Source organism: Lissotriton vulgaris, chromosome 3_1 (genome assembly GCF_964263255.1).
Source record: "Lissotriton vulgaris chromosome 3_1, aLisVul1.2, whole genome shotgun sequence".
Classification (NCBI taxonomy): domain Eukaryota; kingdom Metazoa; phylum Chordata; class Amphibia; order Caudata; family Salamandridae; genus Lissotriton; species Lissotriton vulgaris.
In genome coordinates this window covers 920,108,422-920,131,084 of record NC_141689.1, presented here as the reverse complement: position 1 = coordinate 920,131,084, position 22,663 = coordinate 920,108,422, and the positions used below count along the sequence as shown (strand labels likewise).

General features: G+C 44.4%; 1 protein-coding gene across 1 annotated transcript in view; it reads right to left on the bottom strand.

Annotated features, from left to right (window-relative positions):
- The window catches only part of LOC147727211 (transmembrane channel-like protein 1), a 371,185-nt gene that overhangs the window by 123,071 nt on the left and 225,451 nt on the right, over nucleotides 1–22,663 (bottom strand). The window contains exon 11 of the mRNA XM_086963587.1: nucleotides 20,551–20,745. Within this exon, the coding sequence (XP_086819713.1) occupies nucleotides 20,551–20,745 (195 nt within the window). The remainder of the gene's footprint in view (nucleotides 1–20,550; nucleotides 20,746–22,663) is intronic.

The window sequence follows — 22,663 nt, the reverse complement described above, 5'->3', positions numbered from 1 at the left end:
AGTGGCCTTTCGGCAGCTTGAGATGTTCGTAGAAGCATCAGGTGCTCTCCACCCTGCTCATTCGGGGTTTAGATCTGCCTACAGCACGGGAACTGCTCTGGTGGAGTTGTCGGAGGCTATCAGAGAGTATTTTGACGGGGCAGCAGGGCGGCCCTGATTTTACTCAACCTCTCTGCCGCCTTCGACACGGTACCCCACCAGTTGCTCTTGGCCAGGCTATCTTCATTCGGGATTTCGGGCTTGGTCTGGGAATGGGTTAAATCCTTTTTAGACTCCCGCTCGCAGCAGGTCTGTATGGCTCCATGGGATTCCTCTGTCAGAAACCTTGCAACTGGGGTTCCGCAGGGCTCCACTCTGAGTCCTCTGCAATTTAATATATACTTAACCCCTTTGGTCTATCTGGCAGAGGAGCTGGGAGCTAAAGTAATAGCGTTTGCTGACGACACTCAGCTGCTATTTACTTAGAGGGTCTCGGACCTTGGCAAGGACACCGAACAGACGTGCCTAGCATCTGTATTTCACTGGCCGCCCCAGGCCTCTCTCAAATGTAATAAGGATAAATCTGAGCTCCTCCTGTATGACCCGTTTCCTTCGGACTTCAGAAACAGCCTATGGCCACCTAACTTCCCTAGCCTGCGTTCTGAGGATGGGCCTGCAAGAAATTTGGGGGTATGGTTTAGCGAAGACCTACGATTTAGCGACCATGTAAAAAAACTGACGGGAGTTTGCTTTGGTACCCTCGAAACACTCAGAAAAATGTTCCCGCTGCTCCCGAAAGTTGCCAAAGAGACGATTACCCGTGCCTTGATCTTGTCGAGGCTGGACTATGCCAATGCTCCCAGTATAAGAATTGGATTGGTAGTTTGGTCTGCCCTGTTCCCATGATGCACTGGGCCAGGGTCAGACTAATTTGCATATAGCCAAGTTCTGAGCTGGGATGGTGCAGTGAGCTAAAAAACGGTGATGGATCAAGCCCTGATCTTTGGACTGGGTAAGAGTGGTCTGCTTAATTCAGACACTCTGTTCATCACCACCCCCTTTTCTGAATCAATGCTCTGTTCATAGGCATGTCTGGCTATCTTCTGTGCAAACTCAAAATTATTCAGAATGCCGCGGCTAGACTCCTCTTTAATGCCTCAAGAAGGTCCAGCGCGCGGCATTACCTACGGCAACTTCACTGGCTGCCTGTGGTTCAGCGAGTGCAGTTCAAAGCTATTACTCTGGCTCACCGGGCCCTGCATGGACATGGTCCCACCTACCTCAGGATGCGCTTTGCCTTCTATGTTCCAAACTGACCTCTGAAATCTGCCTCTCTCCGCCGAATGATCGTCTGGGAGGCCAGTCACTCTCTGTCAAAGCTGCTGAGGCCTGGAATGTGCTCCCTCCTGACCTTCCACTTATACAAGAGTTCCAACTCTTTAAAACGCATCTAAAAACACATCTGTTCGGTAAAACCATCTAATCTGACTACCGCCTCTACCCCAGCTCACTTCAGCGCCAGGACACTCAAGAGTATTAGTGCGCGTTACAAATTCACTATAACATAATATAACATCCGGTGGAAGCCGTCCTCTGTTAGAGTCTCAAAATGTTCAGGAGTCTCTATCTTATCCTTATCCTCCTTCTGAACCAATGATGGCTTCTTAGCCAATCTAACCTGGCCATGTCCTTCTGATTGGTCCATGTTACCAGTTTCCAGCCCCTCAATTAGAGAAATACTTTATTTGCTGATTAATAAAAACCATTACAAACGAGAAAAAGAAAACACTTTGGGTTGTGACAGAAACTTGAATATACCAATTAGATCTAACTGGAATCACATCTTTATCCAAAAAGCACATATACTACATTGTATTGAGGATAATATCAAGATACATTCTAAAGTGCATTTGTGCAGTATCTTACATCTAACAGCAATAATGAAAGAGCACTTAGTTATTTCAATTCGATCGGTCTCATATCACCACTTTAGAAAGGAAAAACCCATCTAATACATTTTTTTGCAAATAATATCAAGGAACATTTTTAAATGAATTCTTATTTCACACCAATTTCAACAGCCATTTCTCCAAATGGGTGATAACAACAATCTTAAAAGAACAACTACCCAACCCACAAGTTCAAAATACATACTCAAAAGTGCCAAAATTAAGGTGCAATAGATAAAGTTACCTGTGCAGAATCTTACAACTAGCAGCAATAGTTAAGAAGCACTTGTGCAAGACTGATATTTAGCAGCAATAGTTAAAGTGCAATTGTGCACCGTCTACATCTAACAACATTCTAAACAATCAAAAATTAATCAGAACAGACCCACACAATCGAGTAATTGAATCAAAATTGGGATGGCGCCCAGTTACGAGAGCTTGAAATCTTTTAAAACTTCGGTTTGAGGGCCATTCACATAACTTCAGGAAGTATTTTATGGGATTACAATTTTTTTTAAAACATTTTTGAGATTGACAACATTGTCCTGTAAAACCAGACTTTAATAATCTAGGCATGCAATTGATGTAGCTTTTTTCTGCGATGAGAGCTAATTTTACAAACTGTGGAATCAGGCGAGGCGTGTTCCCAGAAAGTCAAGTTAATATAGCTTGTCAACATGTTCTCACCCTTAAATTGTTAAAGATGGATTTTAATAGAGGTTTCATCTCTTCTAACAGCTGAGGACAAGAAGTTACAATATGCATAAAAGATTCTTTATAAAAACCACATAACCTACAGTTGATTGTGGGCCTAATGTGTGCTATCTCTCAAATCGTAACAGCATAAATATGTCCCTTAAAAATGGTTTTAGATGGGTTGTGAGATACGATTGAGGTTCTAATTTGGTGAATGAATTAGCAACTGACCAGGAGTGAATATTTTGGTAAGCTCTTCCTTGTCTAAGAGAATCGATAGGAAGTTAGCTGATAGATTTCTTATCTGTTTAAAAGCCACTTTCCTACTAACTACGTCTTCGAGGGGCGGCGATTTAAAGTTATTTAAACTCTCCATCAAAAATGCTCTCTAGCCCTTAGCATGCTCATACCTCATCATCTCTTGCAAACATGTGTTCGCAAGGCTGCCCTGGTCTTAACAAAAAAAAGAATGTAACGATTTTAAAAAGACAGATTGTCTTTACAGAGTTTGTCTTTTCAGACCTAATTCCAATCTGACATTGGCATGCCCAATATACCTTGGAACCCTAAAAACAGATTTAAAAACTTGTATTTGTAGGTTATCGAGGATTTTTGCGTCTTTACCTCGAAAAATCATTGAACCATAAGCTAAAGAGGAAATCAGCATTGATTTCATGACCTTAAGCAAATGCTCATGGTTTGGACATGCTAAAGTATCTCTTAACTTTCTAAAAGCATAGTACAAGGCTGTAGCTTTAGTTTTTTAGTTAATAAAATGCTGTTTGAAAGATACTTTAGTATCAAATGTAATACTCAAATATTTATAGAATTTCCCAGTTTCAATATTTAACCCATTAATCTTCCATACTCTCTTGTCTGATTTGGTACCACCAATCGTCATTATTTTTGTTTTCTTGGTATTCCTTTGTAAACCATTAACAGTTATATGAATATATTAATATTTTTAGACCTATAGCCATGTGGGTGGCTTAAAAGTATGGTATCATCTGCACATTGTAAAAATTTGACAGCCCACAAATTATTTTATCAATTTTCTCCTCCACGAATGTAGCTAGACTGTCACACAGGTCTTGTGCGGCACTGATCTCATTTTTAAGGCAGTCTAGTTTAGGGAGTCAGCCATTATTTTAAATATGCTTCTAGTGCTATTAGGAGCATTTCAAATAGTGCTAGTATAGTATTTTGGTTTTGCTTTGGAGATCTCAATTTTATAGTTTCTCAAGGCTGATTTCAGGGCTATTTTATTCTCATCAAGCTTCTTCCACTACCTTTCTGACTGATAACAGCCCATTTTTTTAGCTCCTCGTTATACTACGGTGCTGACAGTCTGTGAGTGTTCTTTAATTCCTTCATTGGGAGAAAGTGATCAAGGGTGGTTCTAATCAGTTTGCAGAATTCTAGATAGTTTTTGTCCACCGATTTATTTATGCCAAGAGGACATTCCTCTTTGAACAAAGGGTTATCTTTTGCTATTTTCAAAAGTTTATTCCATTCTCTGCCACAGCGGTTATTTTTCACAGTGGCTCTATGTTTGGTCATTCTAGGGTTTAATACCGAGAATGTTATAAGATAGTGGTCAGTCCAGCATAAGCATGGGCGGAAAATCCGTTACGCTCGCGGATTTTGCGGATTTTCGGGAAATCCGCAATCCGCGAGATTTGCGAATTTCCCGCAAAATCCGCAAATCCGCGAGCAGCGGATTTTGCTCGCGCTGCTCGCACTGTTCGCGTGAGTTCGCGCCCCGCGAATAAGTGCAAAATTGCAGAAATACGATCTTAGCAAAACTGAAAGTAACTACTTACCAGGTTCAAAAGTTCAGGCACATCATTAGTAGCCATTTCCTGTAGTGCTTCCTGAGGGGCCCCTCCAGAGTTCAGTTGCCAGTTGAAACTATTATGTGACCCTGCTCTGAACCTCAGAATAGTTACACATATGCCACAAAGGTCCTGAATTACAGCTAAGGGAGACAAGCAGGAGCCAGGCTGGAAGTTAAAATCCATTAATCAGCCCCTAATTCATTATTGTCAGTTGGGGCAGGGCAGGTGTTGTAACTAATTTTGCAACAATGAAAGCACTTAGCAAGTGCAAAAGATCACTAATCAGGGCGCACTAAGGAAGCAGGTGCCAGCTAAAAAAATATTCTGTGACACATTAATCAGCCCCAAATTAATTCAGGTCACTTGAGGCAGGGAAGGTGTGCTTTGCTTTGCCGAAAATAATGTACACTGGACAACCAGAGGGTGTGGTGATGAAACAGAGGGTGGCATGGGTGGGCCAGAGGGTGGCATGAGTAGTCAGAGAGTGGCAGTGGTGACAGAGAGTGGCAGTGATGAAGAAGAGTGTCCCAAACAGGCTGGACACGTAGAAACAACAAGTTCGCAAAACTTGCGACCCGACAGGTAAGTTCGCAAATTGCGAAATTGTAAAAACCCTCGCGAACTGGCAGAAACACGGGCGAACACAAAAAAAAAAAAATCCGCAAATTTGCGGGAATTCGCGGATTTTGCGGATTGCGAATCCGCAAATCCGCAAAATTCGCGGATTGCCAATCCGCAAAATCCGCTCATGCTTAGTCCAGCATAGGGGTAGACTGCTTTTTTTTACAGAGGTTTATATAGTACAAACTTGACCCGGTATCGGGTATCAGATCGCTTTACATAGCACCAGTTGAATTACATGAGGACACAATCCATTTTTGTTAGGCATGGGGAGATTAAGTGATTTGCCCAGAATCACAGGATGTTCAGCGTCATTGCTAAAACTCGAACCAAGTTACCCAGATTCCAGGTCGACTGCCCTTGCCGTTAGGCCAACTCCTCTCCCCTTTCTATGACTGTCACAGTTTTAGCTGAAAATATTAGATCTACTACATGTCCTCCTCGATGTGTCAATTCCAACACCATTTGTTGCAGGCCTATGTTCTTGCAGGATTGAAGGAAGTCGTTTAGAGCTGGACCCGTGTCCTCATTTGACCACAGGTTAAAATCCCCAAGAATAATAAATCTGGCATGAGTGATCGACATATTACAAAAGATATCAATCATAGACTGTAGTTGGTGACAAACTTGTCCAGGGGACATATAACACACGTGAGCATGTGACCCGTATGATCTTTTAGTGAGAACCCCAAAAGTTCTATATCCGCAACTTCATCGATATCAATTGGGGTGAAGTTCCATTTTTTTATTTTCTTTAAAAATAATTCCCACTCCACCTCCTTTTCCTCCAACTCTAGGTTTATGAAAGGCCCTATCGCCTAGTGGACATGCCAGCCCCAGTTCAAGTTCTGAATCTGGGCGTGTCCATGTTACGATCAGAAACACTGCATCCAGGTCATATAATTCCAGTAAGAGGTGAATCTCTAGATGATGTTTCACTAGGGATCTGACATTTAATAAACCACATTTGAAGTCATTATTACCCCCTATTTCTATAGAAACTGTTCTTGGAGTTACCGGCACCATGTGGTTGATTCCACCACCCCCATGCTCACCTATAGCCATGAGTTGTTCCCTGGTATATCGGAGGTGGATTTGCCGGGTGAATGTGTCTTCAAACCCGGAGCATGCCTGGCGCTGAGCACGACCGGTGCGCGGACGGTCGCAGATGGGCTTGCCTTTAGCATGCCGGCGGCACTCCTGCTGCGCGCGTTCACGCTTCCATCAGCCTTAAGTAGTGAGGGTAACTTCCTCCTTCTGGTCAACTAGACCTCTAACCAAGATGGCATTCAATGGGTGACCTGCTCTTACATGCTGAGTACACCAGCTCACCTCTACTTCCTAACTCATGTGCAATAACAGTTTTTGGCATAAAATAATTAAAAAACATTTTTTGTGCAAATCTTGAAATTGTGGCAATTGTAGCAATTTCCAGCAGTATGTGCAGAGTACTGTTCATAATAGGAGTGTGCTTAAGTCATGTTCAGACAGGTGTGGGGAAATGATCAAACTTTTCAAAATGGTAGACTGGGATGTCACTCAATCCATTCTCTTCATGAACTACACGATATTGTTTAAACTAATGTATCACTGGCCAAAACAGAATCCAGTGGCTCACCACAAATGTCATTCTTCCACTGAAAAATAGGAATGAATAGGGGAAAATAGGAGGAAAAATCCTGAGCTTGCAAAATCCTCTAACAGAAAAAAATGAAGAAGTGCCAGCACAAGTTAAATATTATCACACTGAGATTTCCTTAACCTGGCAAGTAACTGCTAGCGGTTTTGAGCCCTAACCAATTCCCGGAAGGATGGTGAACAGATCTTCCATCCTATCTCGACGAAAATTTTGACAATCAGTCTTCTCCATTTATTTAGCCACTGAGGGAAGTTTTGTGCTGGAAGCCTACTTGTTGACACAATCCATGTGGAGAAAATGAGATACCTATTGACGCCCTATAAATGTGGGTTTTAAAAAATATATAATAGTGTTGTATCCACTATATAACTGTCACCCACACGGTGGCAACACTAAGGGTTCTTGGTCAGTTTTTTTTATTAATCGTCCCACTTTTAATGTTGCTTAAAAGGTAACCAAGCCTATGTGTAAGGCTGTCTTGTTGATGGTCTGTGTTACTGGAAAAGGCAAGGAGTTCATCTGTGAACTGGAGAAAAAACAGCAATGTGCTCAAGTATTAAATATAACATGATAAGCTGTTAGTATCTTCTGATTGGCAAACTGCTTCTGCCAGTGAAAATAAAAGCAAATACTACAAATAATAATTATCTGCAATTGGCAAATATGTCTCAATATGTTGCATACATTAACACGGTTGAGCAAAAAGCAATCATTTTGCAGTGTTGTGGTGTGCTGAGATAATCGTGTTTAGTTTACTTGAAACCATTTGGATAGTATGGGTGTCAATGCTCTGAAATACATGAAGATCCCTGTCTTCTTGGATGAACACTTTTTCTTGTAGCAGGTGAATCCTTGTGTTCGCAATTCAGTTGTGTAGGTTAGGCACACTGAATCTCCTTGTGCCGTGGGTAAGTTCAGTTTTTTCATGAATCCTGGTCCACCTCTCCTTCTAAAATGCCAGGATTCTCAGAAGAACACACGGCTATATGAAACCACAAATCTAATCAAATCAAGAATTGAAGGACTCCGCAGGCACACGCCGGGAGCTTTTAGCGCCGATTTTAAAAATTGTTGAATTTGTGTTTTAACTCGTGTGTATCTAAAAGCCTACCTAGCCCACCTGAAACAGCCGTGAAACGCTTCGTAGCGCCGGCTGCAACGACCTTTACAAACGCCATTCAGGCGAGTCCCTGGGCCACGCCCACACTGCAGGCCACGCCCCCTCTGCCAGGAAGCGAATAAAAACGCGCCTTCTAGAGCGCCGCCACAAGAATTGAAGGACTCCGCAGGCACACGCCGGGAGCTTTTAGCGCCGATTTTAAAAATTGTTGAATTTGTGTTTTAACTCGTGTGTATCTAAAAGCCTACCTAGCCCACCTGAAACAGCCGTGAAACGCTTCATAGCGCCGGCTGCAACGACCTTTACAAACGCCATTCAGGCGAGTCCCTGGGCCACGCCCACACTGCAGGCCACGCCCCTTATTTAGCTACATCATGTGTTGCCACCGGAAGCGCAGCGGACGAGCGCAGCGGGAGCGCCGTTTGCGCGCCGAAGGCGCGCCTAAGGCAAGCCCGTCTGCGCCCGTCCGCGACCAGCCGGGACCAGGGGCCACCCCCCCTGCCTCTCCCGCTCCCCCGGTCAGGACCTACAGCCCCACTGCTCTACGGTCCATTGGAAGCAGAGCTACTGCCTCATGTACCCGTACCTTCACAGCCTCATCCCTCCCGTCCTGCTGCCCTGATTGCAAACACTTATTCCGAAAAGCCTCAGCAGGCCCCCCGACATCAAAATACTGCATGCTGGCACTAAACTGTCGATCATTACCTAAGCATAGCACTCAAATGTCCATACTGCTGGAGGAGCGCGAGCCAGATGTTATTTTTTTAACAGAGACTTGGCTTTCCACTCATTCTGACCCTGACATAGTCGCAGCCCTACCAAGTGGATACCACATCGTTAGATCGGACAGACCAGTGGGGAAAGGCGGCGGTCTGGCTATTATACTCAAAAACCAGTACCGTTGCCGCACCACAACAGAAAGCATTCCCGAATGCGAAAGCATAGAATTCTGCATAGAGTTCAATGCCAATACCTCCTTCTCGGGCACCTTGATCTACCGTCCTCCTGACCCATCAAAGCTGTTTCATAGATCGCTCCCAGAGATCATTGCTAAAAGGGCTATGTCCGTGGCTAACTACACAGTCCTGGGTGATTTGAATTTCCACTTCAACTCCCCCTCAGATAATATTGCCAAAGACCTAACAGACGACCTAGGAGCTCTGCAGCTGTCCCAGCTGGTCACAGCCCCAACTCACGAGAAGGGCAACCTGCATGATCCAATTTTCAGCAGCTGCAGCGACCTGATTGTCGACTCTCCTATCCCCCTCCCATGGACGGATCATTTTCTGATACCATTTTCCTGGGCAACCCACAAGACCCCTCAGTTACCCCCCCGGACAACACTCAGGAGAAACTGGTCAAAACTCCAGCTTGAATCCTGGCTGCTTAGCCTGGACGCCACCCATCCGCCTCCCTGCTCAGACCCTAGTGCAGCAAACGAAAATTATGTTAGCTGGATTACGAACTCACTAGACACGATCCTCCCTCTCCAGAGATCCTCGTCTAAAAGAATGCAGAGATCAGCGCCCTGGTTCTCTGACTCTTTAAGAGAATTAAAACGTCGTTGCAGGCAACGAGAGAGAGCCTGGCGCACGGATTTTCTCCCGGAAAAAAAGGACGCATATAAAGAGGCAATAAAAACTTACAGAGAGGGGATCAAGACGGCGAAAGCAACCTTCTACTCTGACAAAATCCTAGAGGCTAAATCAAAACCCAGGGAAATTTTCCAGATAATAAAACACTGTTCAAATGCCACCACTGCCCCCCCTCCGACTAAAACCCAAGTTCAATGCAATGAACTTGCAGACTTTTTTCATAATAAAGTCCTGAAAATTTACTCCACCTTTCAAACAGGAGCCACAGTTCCAGAGGCAGCTGACCCACCCCCCCAGGAACACTCCCTCCCCGTGTCCAGTCAACCCTCGAGCACTTCCCTCCCCTGGACCTTGACACCCTCGGTAAAATGGCACGGCAAGTCAAATCGGGTTCCCCACGCGACACAGCCCCACCAGAAGTTTTGATGCAAGCACACGAAGCCACCCTGCCTGTTATGCTAGAACTCCTTAACACATCTATAGCCTCAGGTGTTGTTCCTACAGCATGGAAACAAGCCATGGTGCGGGCGCTGCTAAAAAAAACAAACTTGAACCCCGATGATTATTCCAACTATCGTCCCATCTCCCTCCTCCCTTGGGCCGGCAAGGTGTTGGAAAAATATATAAACGTCCAACTGGTCCAGTTTATTGAAAATCATTCCCTACTGGATACATCCCAGACAGGTTTCAGGCCAAAACACGGTACCGAAACTGCCTTATTAGCGGTCGCCGAGGAATCTCGAAGGGCTCTGGATCAGGGAGGATCAGTGGCAGTGATCCTCCTTGATCTAAGCGCCGCATTCGATACGGTCAGCTATGCCACCCTGCTGAACCGTCTCCGGGACATCGGAGTCTCTGGCGATGCTCTAAGGTGGTTCGGCTCCTTCCTGTCCGACAGATCATTTCAGATCTTCGATGGGGACACAATATCAGCCAGCAAGCCCCTCAGCTGCGGAGTACCACAGGGCTCCTCTTTGAGCCCTGTGTTATTCAATGTCTACATGAGACCACTGGCTGGAATCGTCGAACCGTACGGCATCAAAATTGTGTCGTACGCCGACGACACTCAGCTAGTGGTATCACTGGCTCAAAAGAACATCAGTCACCCCCAAGGAGGCCTGCTGAGCTGCCTAGAGGACATAAAGGAGTGGATGACCAGCTCCTCCCTCAAATTAAATGGAGATAAAACAGAGCTCTTGCTTCTAGGCCCTGCCTCGCCAACACCTTTTATCTCCTTGTGGCCCCAAGCCCTGGGCACTCCTCCCACCCCCAAGGAAAGCGTCAAGAGCCTGGGAGTGTGGCTGGATAGCAAGCTGTCCTTCTCCACCCAGGCTACCAAACTGTCCGCCACCTGCTTCGGCATCCTCAAAACCCTAAGGAAGGTCCTTCCACTTCTGCCTCCAGAAGCCAGTAAAGTGGCAGTCCAAGGCCTTATCCAGTCCCGCCTTGACACAAACAATGCTCTATACGTGGGGGCTCCCGAGATGACCCTCAGGAAACTCCAGATAGTGCAAAACTGCGCAGCGCGCACCCTGTTAAAAATTCCTCGAGCTGAGTCAGCCAGATCTGCACTAAAAAGTCTTCACTGGCTGCCAGTTAAACACAGAGTGTCATTCAAGGCGTTGTGCATTGCACACCGGGCATTCTGGAAAACAGGACCTGCTATTAACAGCAAGCTCGTCATCCCCTACCACCCAAACAGGAACCTCCGCTCCTCTGAGGCTCTTCTGGCAGTGGTTCCCCGAGTAAAGAGAGCCAGATCCGGGGGTAGGATGTTCTCGGTGAATACCGCCAAACTTTGGAACACCCTCCCCCTCTCACTCCGTTCCAACCCGGACCTGTTGTCATTCCGCAAAAAGCTGAAGACCTTACTATTCACCAAAGTCTCCGAGCTATAATGTGTCACGTCACCGGTCCCTTCGATTCTTACCCCCAGCGCTTGGACGCCCCCGGGCAGCAATCGCGCTCAATAAATCTATTTCCAATTCCAATTCCAATCCACCTTATGGTGTACCATTCTCTCAGTTGGGATACTGTTTGCTACTCCATAAGCTTTTTTAACCTCCTTAGGCACGATCCACAATCCAAGTATTATAATTTAGTGGTCCTTTTTGTATCCTGTGTCGGATAGTTAATCTTGGCAATGTCAGGACGTAGAGCAGCTCTTGTATTTCTCTGTTATATCAAAGGATGGGTGCTGGTTCGGATGCTTTGCTGATGTTTGTGTGCAAATTGTGGCTGTAGAAGACATATTCAGTGATTGTCCTATTCGCAATGGTAATTTTTACGAATTAGGTGGTCAAAGAACGCTCTAGTAAAATGTAGGTCAAGTGCAACCTTGGGGTTTCCTAGCATATGTTCCACCCTGGTCGTTCTCTTTCAGCTTCTCGTGATGAAATGATGCTAGGAGTCTCATGGTTAAGGAACCCAGGGTAATTAAGTGGTAGATGGCTCGCTTGCCATCCAGCTAAACTCAGGGTTCATAAGTCTCTCTGTAATTTCTTCTAATGTATTGTATTCCTTAGTGTGTGTGTTGTTTTTGATACCATCCCTGAAATATCTCGTTCCAGGTTGGTATCTTGAAGACATCAGTCACTTTGGATAGCTTACCTTGAGCTCATTGCCCCTCTCTTTGCACACAGCTGTTCCTCTTGGATGTTGGAACTGTCGCATCTGGATGAGTGTCTTGGGTGAACAGTATATTTTCTTAAAGCTTTCTTGTGGTAAAGGACGTGATCCAGTATTACCTGTCTCTTGACTTCAGACATTTGGTCTCCTTTGGCAAACTATCTATTTACTTGTAGATGACTGCTAGTTTTTCTGTGTTGATATAGCATGGGAGCTACTCTTTCATAACACAAAATTGAAAGGATTACTCTTTGACCTTGAATCAGTTTCCTTTCGACCCTCTGATCCACAGATAGCCCTCCTTTTAGGGCTTCGGATTTGAAGAAAACTGACTAATGAGATACCTCACAAATAGTTTTTCGAGGGTGTGAATGCCGATTCCTCAGTTAATATTCATGCATATTAACTAGTACGAATGAACCACAAATGTTGTTTATTTGTGGTTAAAATTAGATTATTTCTTTAACATTGATACGAGTGAGAATTTGAGAAGAGCGATCCCAAGACCGCCATACTTGTGTTGGGAGTCTGACCTCTGCATCCTCAGCGGTCCAACCACCTGTTTAGGACCACTGCCAGGATCTAGGTTCCCATGGTGGTGGCAGTGGGGAAAGGCGCGATTTGTGGCGATGGTGCCTATGCCGGCACACGATGCAGATCATGACCTTCGTTTCCGATAACCTTTTTAATGCGGAGCACCGCCATGAAAAGGTTGGTAAAAAAGAAGGTAAGGGTGGTAGAGGGTGTGGGCACATGTTATTCCCCTCCTATTCTTCTACTGTCATGCATGCACTGTGCGCCATGCCCGACATGGTACATGGCAACAGTGGAGGTGCTGCAGTGCCGCAGCATTGTCTTCATGCTCGGTATATGAGCCCAAGCATGCTGCTGCCGCAAGAACACCACTGGCGACTGCCACCACTGCAGCCTGGCGGTTCAACCGCCAAGGTCGTAATCCGGCCCTTAGACCTACTCATGTTTTAAAATATAACTGAATATGACTCAGCACTCAATTTCACAGTATTAACTTCTTAAGACATTAATGTTACATCTCATACAGTCCAAATCTAGCGGATGAGGGACACATTCTAGTCAGATGTAAAAACATAAAAAATATGGTCTTCAAAGATGCCACGATAAGTCACAATCTGTTCTAATTAATCATCCTTTATTAACGAAAAAATATTCAAACATGATTTCCATTTGTAGCCAAAGCCAACACTTTTCAGGGCTAATGGGTACTTGCCCTCAAATAAGGTTCAGATCTCCTGTAGTCCAAAAATGCATCATATCCAACGTATGGGCATGGTCACCACACGTCCCATCCAAGTTTACACGGTTCCTGGAATACCGCATGCTCTCCGCATTCATAGCCTTTTAACAAACCTCAGCTTTTTCTTGTAAATCCTACTCATGCTTTAATTCTGCACATTTAGAATGGTGCGGTTTTTGAACTTGACTCGTTTGTTTTCCCCATCCCAATTTGTGTTCCGCCATGCACAGGTGTGTCCTTCAGAGTTCATTAAATAGCATGAAATTATTGTGTTCAGCTGTATTGTACGCCATGAAACATTTACAAAATGTAATATTTTTTGCTCCTGATGCTCTAAACAGGAAGGATCTTTGATGTGTACACAAATTTAAGGTCATGTCTTTCAGCCGAACTAAGGTACTGTTTGATGCTTATATATCTGAATGTAATATTGCTATCTGTGTAAGGAGTAGTACACCATATTCAGTAGATGCAGGGCAAAAGTTAACCACGTGATGTGTTTTTTGTTTACCTCCTGGTTGTGTTATGTATCTTTCATTGATACACCACAGTGACTGCACAGTATCGATGTCTAAAAATGTATAAACACTCATAATTTTGGGGATGAGCCCGAATTCTTTTCTGATTCGCATTGAGGCAGACTTCATGTCAAGCCTTATTTACTTAGGGGCAGATTTACAAGCCCCTTGCGCCTCTTTTGCGCCACTGTTGCATCACTTTTGTGACGCAGCGGCGGCGCAAAAGATGCGCCATGGTGCAGGCTATTTATAACGTGATGCATCTAGGAGATGCGTCACGTTGGAAAGCCCTGCGCCATGAGGAGGCGTTCCTGCGCAGGGGGTGCGTTCCGGCGAAGGAACGCCTCCTAAAAGAGGCTGAGTGAAATCTACAAGATTTCACTCAGTCACTTTTAGGCCAATGCTACGTCAAAACCCCTGCGCCTGCTTGAAGCAGGTGTAAGGCTTGACGCAGCATTAGTAGAACAGGCCCCCCATAGCATTGCTGGAGCTGCGTAGCGCATGCGACGCAACTCCAGCAATGCAATACCTTTACGGCACAGATGCGTGACGCATCTGTGCCGTTTTTGCCCCTTGGTGCGCCGCATTGTAAATGCGGCGCATCATGGGTGGCAGAGGCATGGCGCACAATTACTGGCGCATCCCTGCTAATTTGCAGGGATGCTCCAGTAATTGTAAATATGCCTCATAATACTTAGAATATTCTTTTAGGTCTTATCACCCTACCAGGCAATCCACATGACAATCCACATGCTCCTTGATTCACCTACTGCCTCTGGCTAAACCATATGTATTTTTGGCTTCTGATTAGAGTAGGGGTCAGTTTCCACTGCCAATTAAATATTTTACATCAATTTGCACACTAAGCATTTTGATATGAAATGACTAACCAATGCATTTGCATGAAACCTGTCTTCCATGGATGTTCCTGAGTGGGTTTCCTTTGTCTTCTGGGTAAATATTATACAATTTGTCAGGCTTTCATCTGAAATAGACTCACAATTAGCCTTATCCACCAATCTGCCATTTGAATGCAAAAAAGCGCACCAACCATGGCAGCTACCAGCCCAGTTTTTCATGGATGTTACAATGTCCTGCACATAATATGGTTCTCTCTTTTACAGATCGACACTCTTGTACACAACTTTTATTGTAGTACTACTGCAGAGGCCTTCGATCAAATGTATGATGCCTGAATGAGACAAAAGTGGTATAACAGAGCTCTACAATGGTCCACAATCTGTCACTGCTGATGGAAGGAAGTGAGTACCCTCAGATGTGACCAGGTAGCATTGTACAAGGAACAAATGTATAGCCTTGTTTGATCTTTCATGTTTTTGGCTCAGGTAATCCTTTACACATTACCAAGCAGCAATCTTGCTTGAGCTGTGCATCTTGGAATTAGAGTGTAGTGTTAATTTCCTTGAGGGACCACATTATGTTCTGCTCCGTGGCTTTCCAATTTGCACACAAACCATTGGTGCCTGGACAGAATATAAAAACAAAATATTGTGATATAAAAATATCATGTAAAGAATATCTGGACATTAAAAATATTGTCGCCAGCAATATCGAAGGTAAACATATCTTTTTTAGTGTTGTTTTAAATATCATTGTAAAAATATCAGTGTTAAAAATATCGTATGCAACATTGTTTGTAAGAGTTAATTAGAATGTATTGTAGTGTGTTTAATTGTAGTTTTTATTATTATTATTATTATAATTATTTGACAATGTCGAGCACCGTCTTCACAAACATTATTACCGGGTGGTTCAATTCTTCAGTTAACATTCTTCACCTCACTTTTTGCCAGCACCAACAATTGCCTTTGCCTTGCCACAGACCTTCTTCATTCTATTTTTTAAGTTCTTTGTGCTGTTTCCTAGATGTCATTTTCTTTTCATACAGCCCATGCCAGGCGAGTCTGTGCTTGGGCTCATTCTGCTTTGCATAGTTGAGAGTTGCAAATCATACCAAAGCCAGCTGTCTTGTCACCACCAAAGTACGTTCTGAAGTCAAATACAACGATGACATCTGGGTGGTTTTGCACATTTTGGCAGGCTTATCCCAAATTTCAGTCTTTGGGACTGTGGCCTTTCCAGGGTAAACAACATCCATGATTATCTGCTTCCATTGCAGAAGTCCACTGTGACACCCCAGGCAGTTGCTGTAGACAACTGGCCCCTTTAGAAGTGGAGCTGCTGTACCTGTTCTCTGGTGAAGTTGATTCAGTGGTGTAGGGCGTTTTCTCCCTGTGAAAGTTGACCGAAATATCCTCATCTTTTGATGGAGTCAAGTGTAAAGGTAGAGATATGCACATATATTGTCTTCATATGTGGAATACCAAACAACTGTAAAAAAACATTAAATATTTGTGCTTATTAAGGTCCTGATTTATTTCGATTGAGCTACTCAATGGCTGTAGAATGTGTTATCTTCCCTCTGGATATGTCTTGGTTCTAAAGACAGATGCTGTAACATGATAAATGATTGTGGTTGTATAATTCTGGGGATCTAGTTCGGTCATCTGCCGTGTTATGGATGTTAAGGTAGTGCATGTCAGTGACTTAGGGACTGATTATGACTTTGCTAGTTGGACCACGGAATGTTGTTGGTGGGCCGACTGCCAAAAGTCCATCGGTCCAACCGCCGTATCAGGAGTATGTCGGTCGGACGGACATCAGCCGAGTGACACACCACAATCATGGATCCCAACGGTGCGGCACTGGGGAGGATTGAGGGGAATGATGTGGTGCTGAGGAAGGCACCGCTTTGCAGATTACAATCTGCATTTCTGACGTCCTTTACATGGCAGTGACCCCACCATGTAAAGGATATTGGACACGTGAAGAGGGAGCTCCAAACAGGCCCCCCGGACAATTTTGCCCAGGGAGTGTTGTGCATGGGGGCACATGTTGCGTCTCCCTCTTCATGCCTTGTCGTGCATGCACTGTGAGCCATACATGACATTGTGATTCGTAACACTGCGTTCAAGACAGTAAAGGTGCTGCACCGTGGTGGCACTGCCTTCAGGATCACATAAGAAGGCTGAGTATGCTGCCGCTGACAGACCGCCGCGGTCGGGCGTCCATGTCATAATAAGGCGGACGGGACACAATGGCCTGGGGTCTGACTGTCAGGTTCGTAATAAGGTCCTTAGTTCCTGTTTCTATTTCACATGTTTTATTTAATCTTGCTATTCATAAGAACATTAGCTATTTCCATCATGTTGCGTTTCTGCATTTTGTTTTGTGCATCCTATTAATCTTGTTGATGCAATAACAGAAAGCTCAGAGAGAAACCAAAATACTGGTTGGGTGGCACACTATGGTAATCACAGAAATGTAGTTACATGTTTAAATTACACCCCTTTGAGAGTCCTGCACTTTTTCATCCCACTGAAAGTCCTGTCTGAACATATTACTCTATGAATGATTGCAGCCAGCAGCTGTGGGTGCCTCCCCAAGCCTGAAGCATTTTCCTTTAAAGTTGACAAAGACACTGGGCAAGTATGCACTTTAAAGGGCTTGAAGTTGTCTCACTATACAATCTGGACACTACAGTAACTGTTGAATATATTAATGCAGTAAGATACAGGGTGTTTTTTTTATATATTTCAAGACTATGGGGCCGATCAGGATGGTGGACGGATTGCCTCCGCCAGGCCGGCGGGAGCAACCGCCGGCCCGGCGGAGGCAATCCGTCCGCAATCCTCACAGAAAAGACCCCCGCCACATTAGGATGGCTGGGGGGTCCACGGCGGATGGCAAGACCGTCCGCCGCTTTTCCGCCGGTCGCAAAGGCGGAGGATGGCTGGGGGGTCCACGGCGGATGGCAAGACCGTCCGCCGCTTTTCCGCCGGTCGCCTTCGCGACCGGCGGAAAAAGTGCATACATATGGTGGCGGTGTCTGCGAGACAACGCCAGCCATATTATGATGCCGGCGGTCCTATGCCTTTCCACGGCGGCATTGCCGCCGTAGAAAGGCACACGGTCTTTGCTTTGGGGGCCACTTGCGTGCCCCCAGGGTGAAGGGGTGGTGGGGGTTGCACATGGGGGGAACCTATGGCACCCCCCTGCGTTTCAAAGTACAACATGGCATGCACCGCACAGTGCCTGTCATGTTGTGCCTCGAAACGCACAACATGCATTTTTAGCATTGCGGCGGGAGGTGCTTTCAGCATCGCCCGCCGCAATGTTAAAAATGCGGGATGCACCCGCTTCTGTGGCGGGTGCATCCTAATTCGAGGCACGTGACCTCCGCCCCTCTGGCGGATGGTCCCTTCCTCCGACAGGATGGCGGACTGACTTTGTCCGTCCGCCATCCTAATCGACCCTCCAAATGTTCAGAACCATCTTCCTGTCTCACTTAATTCATTATTAAAATTAGCTTCAAAATGCACTATTTTTCATCCTTTTTTCAAATTTTTCCTGGGGAGGACCTCCTGAACCGTCAAGCTTCCTCGCTTTGGTCGTTACATGAAATTCATTCCCAACTTTTACACCCCACCACTTTCAAATGTCACCATCCACCACTGGTTCCAATATGACATTACTGCAACACAGCAGTTACCGCAGTGAAGAATATTATTCACAGTTCTGTCCATGTTGAAGTTTGCATTTAAGAGCATACCTGAAGGACATTCCTCCGCACATGTATAGACGAGATCAAAAAGGTCCTACCATGTCAAAGGTAAGACCTTAATCTAGAATGCAGTCTCATAAACACATCATTTTGTGATACTAAGTTCTATTTGTATGCCTAAATGTCCCTAGATTGTAATTTCTTGAACCATTGTGTACCATTGACAACTGCAGATGAAGTATTTGTACGAGTTGTCATTGGTTGCATTTAATTTGTAACCATTTGTTACTAATTGTAACCATTTGTTTCTATTTTAATTAGCTACAGAGCTCATGGTTTGTATGTTTTTTATCTTCTACTAGCGGAGTCTCAAACCTAGGGTCACAAATAATTTCAGGCGAGCCTTATATGTATAATAAAACAGCTGAAATGTGACTTTGAATTGTCTCCCATGCAACATGTGGGTGCACTGACAAGAAAATGCTGATATCATTAGGCTCCCCTCGATGCAACCAATTCAGCTATTGGAATACCTTGGCATGTAAGGACCTTCAAGCGACCCTAAATATCAATGCAAGGAATTACATTTGTATCCCTAATTTAGAGATAAGAGTGGCATTCGGTTCTCCATGGTTCAAACATTGCAGAAGTAGTGGAGTAGGGTCTTCGGTGGACAGGGGACCTTTTAGTCGCTGCTTACATTGCGTCTTCAATGTTACAGCCCTGCATTAGTGAAGCACTGCAATGGATGATCTCGGGGTATGCCACGGCCACAACTGCAAGCATTCCTTTAGGAATGAGAGGTGCACAGGCATATTTGACTGGCTCATATCCTGGCATGCTCCCAAAAGCATATTTTGTACCAGAGGTAGATGTGTGCACTTTAATTTACACAGGTGCATCCCATTTTGTACCTGTGAAAATCCTCTTTGAGACCTAGGGCATGATCAAAATGAGATTTTTTTTCCTAATCAGCGATAGTTCTAATCTGATTTTTTGTAACGTATCTGGCTGTTCGTGTAATCTTTTGCCATTTTTTGTGCTTTGGTTGAAGTGTATGTTTCTTCGGTGACTGCACATCACACCCACCAATTATGTAAATGTGTATTTTGTTTTTTTAGATATATTTGTAAGTAATTAAATCAATTATTATTAAACAAATATTATTCCAAGTTCTACTACTGGACAAAATATAATCGTATGGGTGTTCTATTGCTAGCTGTACAGCATCCAAATGTCTTTTCTCATGCATGCAAAGTACAAGAAGGTGATTAGGATGTGCTTGCTGCTTCTTCAAAACATCTCACTATACTGACCTTAAATTAAATTAACCACTTTGCTTCTTGTGGATTGGCAAGCATCTCTAGCTGATGTTGGAATATATTCTAATCGTAGGAACGGGATGCACTCCTTCATTTTCCAAGGTTTTATAAGTTTGTGCTGTCTATTTATTCATGCGTGCAAACTTGGTAAGATGCCTTGCCCAGTCGGCACTGAGTAATGAACAACTTTCAGAAAAAGGGGCACCATTACGCCCCGCCCAATTGCACAGCTGCGTTGTGGCACTTTGGCAATACTGTATTCCACGTACTCCATAATTTATACCGCTTTTAAACAATTTAAACACGACTTTCACTCGAGATTTTTATCCATAGTGTATCTGAGTCCACACACGGGGTGTCAATGGCATTTCCCAAGCTTCTAATGTTCAAACTGTGTCCCGCCGGACTTCTTGAAAGAAGACGATTAGAGCAATATTCATAAAAGGCAGCGTTTATTGAATTAGATACCCAATGCATTTCGGGCATGTTTGCCGTTCGTCAGGGGTCACTGTAAACAATCATAAAAAACACGTGGTCACCAATTATTGTATGAACATTTGACTTCTCAAGTTTCTTAATCACAGAGAATCATTGGGTATCTAATTCAATAAACGCTGCCTTTTATGAATATTGCTCTAAAAAGCGGTATAAATTATGGAGTACGTGGAATACAGTATTGCCAAAGTGGCACAACGCAGCTGTGCAATTGGGCGGGGCGTAATGGTGCCCCTTTTTCTGGAATATATTCTAAAACATATTATACAGTCAATGAGCATGAAAAACTGACCTCATTTCGTTCCCACCATCCGTATTTCTCCAGGCCTTCCAGTGCAAATTTTTGGGATCGCCTCACGACAAAATAAATTAGGTAGCCACTTCCAGCAAGGGTGCACAGGGCTAGAAAGTTAGCCAGCACTCGCAAGAATCGTGTTAAATGAATATTTTCATCTCTACGGTTTTCCTGCTCTTCCAAAATAGATTCCTGTGAGATTTTTAGGAAACAATGTAAATTATTTTCTGCAGGAGAAAAAATACAAATTGAAGAAAAAACAAAGTCAAATGTCATCCTTGTAATTTCTATTTACCAGCAATAAACTCACTCTTCCTTGGATAAAGACATCTGAGGCTGACAAACACAGACAATAAAAATGCATGCAGACCTAGAGTCCACATAGCACAAATATAGTTAAGACAGTACACATGTATGCACACAGAAGGACAGGGGGTGAAAGCATATAAAGAATGAAGGACATTTCATGTTGTAAAAAATACGCTATCAACAGTCTCAATTAAATAGCCTATACGTAAATTATACTGAATATAGCAATATACCAACAAGGATGTTATGCACAGATGAAGCTGTGAAATCCAGAGCCAGCGCAAGATTTTGCACTGACTATCAGGCATTGGTAAAGAAGGAAGTGGATATGAACTTCTCCATCCGGCATGCCCCCTGAGAATTAGCACCAAAGCTGACCTACGCCTTAAAGATGATATAGGACATGATAAAATAGCTGAAAATGCTACACTATAGAAAGAGAAGAGGAGCAGAATAGGAGGTGGTCTCCTAGAGAGGTAAACGGCAGAGGGATCATGTAAACCACTGGTAAGGTAGAGGAAAGATTAATGCCATTGCCTAATCAAACCTTCGCCTCTCTTTAGAGAACTTGCTTCTACTGGTTTGTGGGAATCAAACCACAATATTCATCTGAACCTCATTATTTTGATATCCTGAAATGTACCTAAATAATTTAGCTCCAACGTCTCCAGGTGAACTAGTGTTTAGAGACTACACTCCTCATCAGGAAAACACAATTTACTAGAGTCTAAACAGGAATAAATATGGGCAGCATAAAGAACCGAGTTCACACCAAAAAAAAGGCAAAAAATGCTTTTTATTACAGAAACTTGGCACCCCTACATTTTTCATGTGGACAGCCAGGAGCCAGGGCAGGGGAAGCAGGAAACTTCAAGCACTTCAGAGGGGATTCTCGGGAAATTTCTCCCACTTCAGAGAAGGTGCCAGGTATAAAAACAGGACCCTCAGACCCATTCTTCAGGACATTACTGAACCTGTGGATACTACAGAGGGACTGCTGTGCTGCTTTACTGCCAGAAGCACTGGCACTCTGCTGTCCTGTTACTTTACTGCTCTGCTGCCCTGCTCGCTGAGAAGGAAGACTGGCCCTGCCCCCTTCCTGAGCCCTTCTGGCCTCTGCTTGAGTGAATTCCTGATACTCAAGAGGTGCCCCTCAGGTCCTTGACCCTTTTGTGGTATCAGCCAAGCTCCTCCCTTACGAAAAGGAGAAATCCTGACGTTTGGGGCTCTTCACAATCACGAACAGGCCTGTTCATGCCAAGATCATGCCAGCCGGTCAACCATCATCGCAAAGCTCCAGTATACTCGACTCTGCCTGCTACACCGCCCGTCAGTGATGACCGGCAACGCGAAAGCTGCACTTTGCGCCACAGCATCAACAGCCCTTGGTGACCGCCAACATGAATCTCCAGAAATGGCTGTCTGTGACAGTATCTTTGCATTACAGTGACGCCCATCCGTGACACCTGGCCTGCTCTTCGCCCTACAGTGACTAGCATCTGTGATGCTCTCCCTGCTCCTCACAGCCTCCTTCTCCACGAACGGAACTCTATGCCCTAGACTTTAGAAGGTATTTCTTGCAGTATATCCCTGTATCCGGTCTACAATCCATTGCGGTCGGCCTGAACTTGTGACTTTCACCCAATCTCACAAGACCGGATAACCACAGGATCTACTGATTGGATTTTTTGCATTTTTCTTGTGTTGTGTTTCAATTTATTACTGTTTGAAGTGCTGCATAAATACATTACACATTGACTCTTAATGAAGCCTGACTGTTTTTGTGCCAACCAACCAGAAG